Below are 10,496 nucleotides of genomic sequence, written 5' to 3' on the forward strand. Positions count from 1 at the left end.
TGCACATGAGAGTTCACACTGGAGAGAAGCCTTACACCTGCCAACAGTGTGGAAAGAGTTTCACTCAAAAAGCAGCCCTTAAAAGGCACATGAGAACTCACACGGGAGAGAAGCCTTACACCTGCCAACAGTGTGGAAAGAGTTTCACTCAAAAAGGACACCTTAAAAATCACATGAGAACTCACTCGGGAGAGAAGCCATTCACCTGCCAACAGTGTGGAAAGAGATTTGCGCAAAAAGTGCACCTTCAAAGACACATGAGAACTCACTCGGGAGAGAAACCTTACACTTGCCGTCAGTGTGGAAAGAGTTTTACACAGAAAAGCACCCTTCATTTCCACATGAGCATTCACACTGGAGCGAAGCCTTATACATGCGAACAGTGTGGAAAGAGTTTCCCTGCAAAACAAAACCTTAAAGTCCACATGAGAGTTCACACTCAAGAGAAGCCTTACTCTTGCAAGTATTGTGGGAAGAGTTTCACACATATATGCACCCGTAATTACCACATGAAAATTCACACTGGACAGCAGCTGTTCACATGTGATCATTGTGGAAAGACCCTCACAACAGAATTTAGCCTTAAGTGTCACAAGATCAGGCACACTGGAAAGAAACCCTTCGAATGTGATCAGTGTGGAAGGCGTTTCATTCGTAAGGTAAGCCTTAATTACCACATGAAGACTCATTCGGCAGAGAAATGCTGTAAATGTGATCAGTGTGGAAAGAGTTTCAGTCATAAAGGTAGCCTCAATGCTCACATTAAAAAACAACACACTCGAGAGAAGCCTGTGGGAAGAGCATCCCACAAATAGAAAATCTTAAGATTCACATGAAATATGTGTGGAATCATGTGAAGAAACCCACATGAGATTTCACTCGGGAGAACTATTTCATATGCCATCATTATGCAAAGTGTTTCACAGTCAAAGGAAACCTGAAGACACACATAGGAGTTAACACTGGAGAGAGGCCTTTCAAGATCATTCTGCAAATAAAGTGTGACCGTGACGAGGTTTACCAAAAGAAGCAATTTTAAAAATCCCCAGCATATTCACTCTGGAGAAAGGCCCATTAACTGTGATCAATGTAATACATTTCTTTTGACATTACACCCGATAGATGCACCTAAGAAGTCATGAAAATTAGACGGTATTTTTGTGCTTTGTGGAGAAAGCTTAAAACGGCCCTACAATTCAAAATAGCACAAGAAAATAGGCATCTGTTTGAAATTTTGTTGTTTTTGTTAACTTTTTTTATACTTGTCTTGAGGCTATTTGTTTTTTTCTATAAATGATTTCCTGTATCCACACCTGTCTCCTTTGCTATAGTTTCAAACATTACAGTAGACGCGCTCTAATTTCGATTGTATGGAGACATTGCGCCGTTCCGTTTACTACGTATGAGGTCAGCGCTGCACATGCGCCGCTCAGAAGTGACGAACATGTAAGCACAGCGGAGAGATCAAAACAAAACGGTCACTAATTAGAAGTACAAAACAAGGATTTGTAAAGAAGAATGTGGGAAGATTTTGATATAAGCCAAGAGGAGACTGGTTTTCCTTTGCTAAAGTAAGGAAACTTTGCTTCCTTTGCTCCTGTTAACAAACGTTGGTTTTCACGAGACTCACCGGCGCATGCGCAAAGCTGAACTCATACGTCATCCGCCCGGAGCTGCTTCTGTGTACAACTGTGAGTGCAAGCTAAAATAAAGTGATTATTACGTTTTGAATATGGATATTTTTCTTACAAAAACGCATCGATTCGCTACAGGAGGCCTTTGTTCACCCCCCGGAGCTGCTTGAGGCACTTTTTATTATGAATGGATGTGCTTTATTTCACGTCTTTTGGACTGAAGCATGCAGCACCCGCTGAGTGCCATGAAGCAGTTTGAAAGATCAAAGACAATTTTTAATATAACTCCGACTGGATTCGTCTGAAAGAAGAAAGTCATATACACCTAGGATGACTTGAGGGTGAGTAATCCATGGGCTAATTTTCATTTTTGGGTGAACTAACCCTTTAAATAGCCCTGTAATTCAAAATAGCTCCAGAAAATAGGTATCTGTTTGAAATGAAGACTACGCTCACACCACAGCTGAATGTGCCGTATCTGATTATGGTACCTTCATAGCCATGTCTTTTATTTGTATTCTTCACTTTTTTTTATATTTGTCTTGAGGCTTTTTTATTTTTTTATTTATTATATATATATATATATGATCTCCTGTATCCACACCTGACTGTGTCCTTTGCTGTAGTTTCAAATATTGTAGTAGACACTCTAATTTAGATTGTTTGGAGACATTGTGCCATTCCGTTTACTGGTAACTTGGAATCAAAATGTTACATTTTTGTCTTATGCCACAATGTAACTAAATGATTATAAATAAAATGGTGAACTGCATGAAGTAATGAACATTGCACTGAATTATTTGATGCATATTTAGTGAGAGAATGCACAGGTAAGGATGTTTTAAAGGGGTCATTGGATGCAAAATTCACTTTTGTTGTTGTTTTAACATAAATGTGTGTTGGAAGTGTGTAAACATCCATCCTATAATGATAAAAATCCACCTAGTGTTTTTTTTTTAAATACCTATCTTAAAATCCCCTTTCTCAAATCAGGCTGTTCTGAGACTCCCTGTCAGAATGACGTAGTTCTGCACAGGCCCCTCCCACGATAGTTGATTGACAAGTCTGTCTTACCTTAGCTCCGCCCTGAGTGAGCTGTCATCAGTCCGCCATTGTGTTGACTCCGGTGCAGGGGAAGACAAGAACATCTCCGATTAAGCGATTGAGGTGTTCTGTTGTTGGATGTAATCAGTGTTGGGAAGGGGATGTGCTTTATTTCACGTCTTTTGGACTGAAGCATGCAGCACCCGCTGAGTGCCATGAAGCAGTTTGAAAGATCAAAGACAATTTTTAATATAACTCCGACTGGATTCGTCTGAAAGAAGAAAGTCATATACACCTAGGATGACTTGAGGGTGAGTAATCCATGGGCTAATTTTCATTTTTGGGTGAACTAACCCTTTAAATAGCCCTGTAATTCAAAATAGCTCCAGAAAATAGGTATCTGTTTGAAATGAAGACTACGCTCACACCACAGCTGAATGTGCCGTATCTGATTATGGTACCTTCATAGCCATGTCTTTTATTTGTATTCTTCACTTTTTTTTATATTTGTCTTGAGGCTTTTTTATTTTTTTATTTATTATATATATATATATATGATCTCCTGTATCCACACCTGACTGTGTCCTTTGCTGTAGTTTCAAATATTGTAGTAGACACTCTAATTTAGATTGTTTGGAGACATTGTGCCATTCCGTTTACTGGTAACTTGGAATCAAAATGTTACATTTTTGTCTTATGCCACAATGTAACTAAATGATTATAAATAAAATGGTGAACTGCATGAAGTAATGAACATTGCACTGAATTATTTGATGCATATTTAGTGAGAGAATGCACAGGTAAGGATGTTTTAAAGGGGTCATTGGATGCAAAATTCACTTTTGTTGTTGTTTTAACATAAATGTGTGTTGGAAGTGTGTAAACATCCATCCTATAATGATAAAAATCCACCTAGTGTTTTTTTTTTAAATACCTATCTTAAAATCCCCTTTCTCAAATCAGGCTGTTCTGAGACTCCCTGTCAGAATGACGTAGTTCTGCACAGGCCCCTCCCACGATAGTTGATTGACAAGTCTGTCTTACCTTAGCTCCGCCCTGAGTGAGCTGTCATCAGTCCGCCATTGTGTTGACTCCGGTGCAGGGGAAGACAAGAACATCTCCGATTAAGTGATTGAGGTGTTCTGTTGTTGGATGTAATCAGTGTTGGGAAGGCTACTTTGGAAATGTAATAGGTTACAGATTACAAGTTACCCTACTTAAAATGTAATAAGTAGTGTAATTTTTCAATTACTTTATTAAAGTAATGTAACTGATTACATTTGATTACTTTTAACATAAATGTGTGTTGGAAGTGTGTAAACATCCATCCTATAATGATAAAAATCCACCTAGTGTTTTTTTTTTAAATACCTATCTTAAAATCCCCTTTCTCAAATCAGGCTGTTCTGAGACTCCCTGTCAGAATGACGTAGTTCTGCACAGGCCCCTCCCATGATAGTTGATTGACAAGTCTGTCTTACCTTAGCTCCGCCCTGAGTGAGCTGTCATCAGTCCGCCATTGTGTTGACTCCGGTGCAGGGGAAGACAAGAACATCTCCGATTAAGCGATTGAGGTGTTCTGTTGTTGGATGTAATCAGTGTTGGGAAGGTTACTTTGGAAATGTAATAGGTTACAGATTACAAGTTACCCTACTTAAAATGTAATAAGTAGTGTAATTTTTCAATTACTTTATTAAAGTAATGTAACTGATTACATTTGATTACTTTTCTAAATTTCTAATGTTTTCAACTGTTTATCATTTTCAAACATGTAAACCAGGCAGGGTAAACCTTACAGTAGTACTCAACACTGATTACTGTCACACTTTCGAAATCCTTCATCACTTGAATTAAGATTATATTTAAATTTTAAAGTAGACATTGGATGCAAAATTCACTTTTACATGGTGTTTGCATATAAATGTATCTTAGCAGTGTGTGGACACAACCACCCTACAATGATAAAAATCCACTCACTCCTTTTTTTTAATCCCCCAAAATCCCAAACAATCTCAATTATCAAGCCGTTTTGATTTTCTGAGTAGTATGATGTCATATTGTTCAGGCCCTGCCCACAACCGCCACTTAGGACGCAGTGCATTAGTTTTGTTTTTAATGGTAATGCGCCACTGAATATACCTAAATTCGTTTATGTCTGCGCAAATCATTTTACTGCAGACTGCTTTCTGAATGAGGGACCATTCAAGGCAGGTTTTGTTAAAAAGTTAAAATTCAAGGATAGATCAGTACCCCATGTTCGTGATCCAGCTGCACCTCCAGAAGAAGTAAGTCTGACACTTTATATTTTCTATGATTATTTGCAAATCGCCTTTGCTCTTCCACGGAAGAAAGGGGCAGGTGGGCAGAGCTCATTAGCATTTAAAGGGACATGCCCCAAAATGAGTCTCTGTGAACAGAGCAAGGTAAAAAGGGTGTTGTTTTACACGCCCACTGAAGAATTTTAAACAAAGTATGTTGCAGACCGTTCATGAAGACCCTAAAGAATCATACCAACTTGTGGAAGATCAATGTCCCCTTTGAAGCACAGCCACCACAAAATCAGACTTACTTTGAGATCATTCTGAGGTTAAATACATTTTTAAAATCATAACAATAAATATTTTATTAGCTATGATACTGTTTTTGGAATCAAATCTTTACATAGCTATGACAGTAAACACTGGAATCTAACAATGCCTTGGAAAAAAAACAGTTAATCTTTAAAAAATGAAGCATAGCTATATATAAACCCATATAGGAAATAAAAGAGTTATCGAATAAGCATTTTCTAAACTCGTGAAACATTGGCGTTTCATATTTTAGAGCAGTCACTGCAATTTATGAAAGAAATCAATTAAATCTGTATGTGGGAGTGTGTGTGGAAAAAGCAGATGTAACCCCCTTTGTAATCCTTAATATTTTCATAAGTAACTGTAATTTAATTACACATTTTTTCTCAGTAACTGTAACTGATTACAATTACTTTTATTTTGTAATTAAATTACGTAATTCCGTTACATGTAACTAGTTACTCCCCAACACTGGATGTAATAATGAATATAGCAGTCATCATTTAATTTTTGAAGGGAATGTGCCGATCCCCGATCTACATAAATGCGTTTAAGTTCGCGCGAATCATTTGTGATCCAGCTTCATCTACAGAAGTACTGAGTATAAGGTTTTTTATGAATCTTTGCAAATCACCTTTCCTAATAATGTGCTAGTTAGCAAGTTTCACGCCTGAAGTTTATAGTCTGCTCATCACCCCATGGAAGAGAGGGGCAGGGTCAGCAAAGCTCATTAGCATTTAAAGCAACATGGACTAAAACAGCTTGCTGAAAACAGAGCTCATTTTGACAGGGTAAAAAGGGTGTTGTTTTACACTACCATTTAGACATTTTAACCAACATATGTTATAGACTTTTCATTAAGACCCTAAAGAATCATATCAACTTGTGGAAAATGGGCATCAGATGACCTCTTTAAGTCTACACTTAATTATGACTACTCTTGGATAGGGTTGGGTATCGTTTGGGTTTTTTAAGATACTGGTGCCAAATCAATACTTTTAAAATGGTATATGGTCAATCTGTGTTCTTCAAGCCATCTTGGGTATTTTCATAATTAAGTATATTTATAATCCATTGCTAATCAACATAAGCCTTTATTACAGTGTAGAACATATTTTCTGCCTCATTCTGTGACAAGATCCACATCTGATCACAAAAGCATGTTATTAGCAAGTGTTAATGCTAAATCCCTGGCGACATTTATACTGGCTACTGTATTCCGGCCACCAGGGCACCATACAGACTTTATCTGCAGCCAGAACTAACTCAGAAAATCTGCAAATCCTTTGATAAAGTCTTAATTGTTTGTGATTTTAATATCCATGTTGATAATGAAAAAAGATGCATTGGGATCAGCATTCATAGATAGGGGCTGCAACAAACGATTATTTTGATAATTGATTAACAATTATTAGAATGATTAATCGACTAATCATCGATTATTTAACTCGTTAATCATTACACATTTATTGATTATTCAGCTTTTGCAATTAGTTAAAATATTTATACATATTCTAACAAATAAATTAAGGTAATTCAGCTTTTGAAAGTCATATTATGTAACTGCAATTATACAATTAATTTATACAAATAAATATATTTGGCACACAAAATGAGATGACAGAGAAACTCTCTTATTCGCCATTTAATTAGCCATATGAAAAAGTAACTGAATGACACATTCTGCCTAACATCTCTTTTTGTAAGTCATATGTATAAAAAAACAAAATAAAGGTTAGTGATAGGACGTCTTATTTTTGGATAAACTATTTTATTCACAACATAATCACTCTTAAAATACCTTATAGGGTTATGATAATCAAAACAGTCCTGAGCTAGATCAAACCAAACTAAAACTTTAATTAAATTTTTTTTTTCCCACGAATAAAAAGATTTGATCATTAGCTAGCTCCACACTGGAGAGCTGCTTTAAAACAGAAAATCAAGTTGTAATTCTAACTGAAAGCGACACTGTCTGGTTTTTCATGTTTAATACTGTAAAGCTGCTTGATTTAAGGCTATCTATTGCATAAAGTACTGTTATATAAATAAACGTGACGTGACTGGACTTTTCTTTACTGGAGTGCCGAACTTCAGAGTTCGTATAAACATCCACATTGCTGTAATCAAATGTGTTCTTAATTGCTGCTTTCATACCGCGGTCACTTTTTGTCGTGTTTATTTTCTTATTGAGAGGAAAGCGCAGCATATGTTTACATAATCATCCAAACGCCGCTCAGCAGCCTCAGGTTAGGCTGCGTTTACTCTGAACTGAAGCGCTGTGTTCTCTTGAATTGCATCAGGAGAGCTGAATTACAGTCTTGCGCTACAGCGCCACACTGGTAAAACCACATTATTGCAGGCTCTCACATTAGGTCATATGAGATCAAACGACTACTCAACAACAAAAATGTTGATTATTGTCGATAATGTCGACTAATCATTTTAGCCCTATTCATAGACATTCTGAACTCTATTGGGTTTAGACAACACATCTCAGGGTCTACTCATTGTCGCAATCATACTCTAGATTTAATACTGTCACATGGAATTGATATTGATGGCGTCCTGCAGCAGAGAGATGATATCTCAGATCATTATCTAGTCTTGTGTAAACTCCATATAGCTAAGGCTGCAAATTCAACTCCTTGTTAAAAATATGGTAGAACCATCACTTCTACCACAAAGTCTGCTTTGTAAATAATCTTCCTGACTTGTCTCAATTCCTCAGCATATCCACTATCTCAGAAAAACTGATAACTGCCTACAAAAACTAAAAAATGTATTTTCTAGCACTTCATTTACAGTTGCTCCTTTACGCTTAAAGAAGATAAAGGAAAACAGTCCGACACCGTGGTACAATGAGCACACTCATGCCTTAAAGAGAGCAGCCCAGAGAACGGAGCGCAGCTGGAAGAAAACAAAACTAGAGGTATTTCGTATTGCATGGAGGGAAAGTACTTGTACTTATAGAAAAGCTCTAAAAAATGCTAGAACTGCCTATTTTTGATCTCTTTTAGAAGAAAACAAACACAAACCCAGGCATTTATTTAATATAGTGGCTAAATTAACAAAACAAATAAAGCATCAACAGATGCAGACATTTCCCAACAGCAGGGCAGTAATGACTTTATGAACTTCTTTACTTCCAAGATCGATACTATTAGAGATAAAATTGTAACCATGCAGCTGTCAGCCACAGTATCACATCAGATAGTGCGCTATTGATCCCCTGAGGAACAATTCCATTCATTCTCTACTGTAGGAGAGGAAGAATTGTATAAACTTGTAAAATCATCTAAACCAACATGTATGTTAGACCCTTTTCCATCTAAACTACTAAAAGAGTTACTTACAAAAGTCATAGATCCTCTTCTGTCTATTATTAATTTGTCAATGTCATTAGGATATGTCCCCAAAACCTTCAAACTGGCTGTTATTAAGCCTCTCATTAAAAAAAAAACACAACTTGATCCTAGAGAATTAGTTAATTACAGACCGATCTCAAATCTCCCTTTTCTGTCCAAGATACTAGAAAAGGTAGTATCCTCACAACTATATTCCTTCTTAGAGAAAAATGGTATCTGTGAGGATTTCCAGTCAGGATTTAGACCGCATCATAGTACTGAGACTGCTCTCATTAGAGGTACAAATGAAATGACCTGCTCTTATCATCTGATTGTGGATGTATCTCTCTATTAGTGCTACTGGATCTTAGCTCTGCGTTCGACACTTTTGACCACAACATTCTTTTAATTAGACTAGAAAACTTTGTTGGCATTAATGGAAGTGCATTAGCATGGTTCAAATCGTACTTATCTGACCGTCATCAATTCGTAGCAGTGGATAAAGAGGTATCATATCGATCACAAGTGCAGTATGGAGTACCTCAAGGCTCAGTACTAGGGCCGTTACTTTTCACACTTTACATGTTACCCTTGGGAGATATCATCAGGAAACACGGTGTTAGCTTTCACTGTTATGCTGATGATACTCAGCTCTATATTTCTTCACGGCCCAATGAAACATACCAATTCGCAAAACCAACAAAATGCATAGGTGATATAAAAAACTGTATTTTTAATTATTGGACCAAAAACCTCCGCATGTAACAACCTAAAACACTGTCTAATACTCGATGGCTGCTCTGTTAATTAGGTCAGCCGGAACCGGGAACACTTCCCATAACACCCGATGTACTTTACATTACTTTACGTTACATTGTTAGAAGAATGCCATCTACGCTAATAGTTTTATTCTTATTCTGAGGTCACTGTAGCTAACAGATCCAGTCTGTATCCAGTCCAGATGGTGGATTAGCACCTAGAGATGACTCTACAGCCCTGAATGTCAGCGGAGACCAGGACAACTAGATGAGCCCCAGAGACAGATCCCCAGTGAAGACCTCGACAACCATCGGCACAAGACCACCGGAATCAGACAAGTCCTCTGCACAATCTGACCTGTGTTGCAGCCTGGAATTAAACCAAGCCATGCTGGTTTCGTCTGGCCAGAAGAGAACTGCCTAATGCAGTACACATAGCAAATATATATATTCTTTAATTATATAATAAAAAAAAGAAAACAGATCTTAGGGCTTCAACAACTGAGAGCAAGGCAGTCTCGGTCGAATGTCCACTTCTGAAACCAGACTGGTTGCTGTCCAGGAGGTTGTTCTGTGTGAGAAAGGCAGAGACTTTGTTGAACACAGCTCGTTCAAGTGTTTTTACAATGAAAGGAAGAAGGGAAACCGGTCTAGTTCTCTAAGATGGGTTAAGGGTGGATTTCTTAATTAGTAGGGTTATACGAGCCTGTCTAAATGTTGAGGGAAAAACACCCGTGTGAAGGGATGTGTTGATGTGAGTGAGTGCAGGTACAACGGCAGGAGAAATGGCTTGAAGGAGATGAGATGGAATAGGATCAAGCAGACAAGTAGTAGGATGATTAGAAAGGATGAGTTTACAGACTTAGACAGATTGTGGTGTGGAAAACTGTGCATTGATGGTTTTAATTTTATTAATGAAGAACGTGGCAAAGTCGTCAGCTGTTAGAGTTGACAAAGGAGGGAGGCAAATGTTTTAAAGAGCATGCGAGAGTTAGACGAATTGTTAATTTTGTTATGATAGTATGTCCTTTTAGCAGTGGAGGCATTAGCAGAGAAGGAAGAGAGGAGTGATCGATATACATTAAAGGGGTCATATGATGCGATTTCAAGTTTTCCTTTCTCTTTGGAGTGTTACAAGCTGTT

General features: G+C 37.5%; 1 protein-coding gene across 1 annotated transcript; it reads left to right on the top strand.

Moving 5' to 3' along the window:
- Window positions 1–5: 5 nt before the first annotated feature.
- Window positions 6–1,382, top strand: LOC107689124 (gastrula zinc finger protein XlCGF49.1-like). The gene has a single exon (XM_016487033.1). The coding sequence runs from the start codon at window positions 6–8 to the stop codon at window positions 813–815; it is 810 nt and encodes a 269-aa protein (XP_016342519.1). The 3' UTR covers window positions 816–1,382.
- Window positions 1,383–10,496: the final 9,114 nt, after the last annotated feature.

This window comes from Sinocyclocheilus anshuiensis, unplaced genomic scaffold (assembly GCF_001515605.1).
Source record: "Sinocyclocheilus anshuiensis isolate Anshui unplaced genomic scaffold, SAMN03320099.WGS_v1.1 scaffold1275, whole genome shotgun sequence".
NCBI lineage: Eukaryota > Metazoa > Chordata > Actinopteri > Cypriniformes > Cyprinidae > Sinocyclocheilus > Sinocyclocheilus anshuiensis.

Excerpts from the sequence above, each read along its gene's own strand:
- LOC107689124 (XM_016487033.1), top strand. The coding sequence starts at position 6 with ATGAGAGTTCACACTGGAGAGAAGCCTTACACCTGCCAACAGTGTGGA.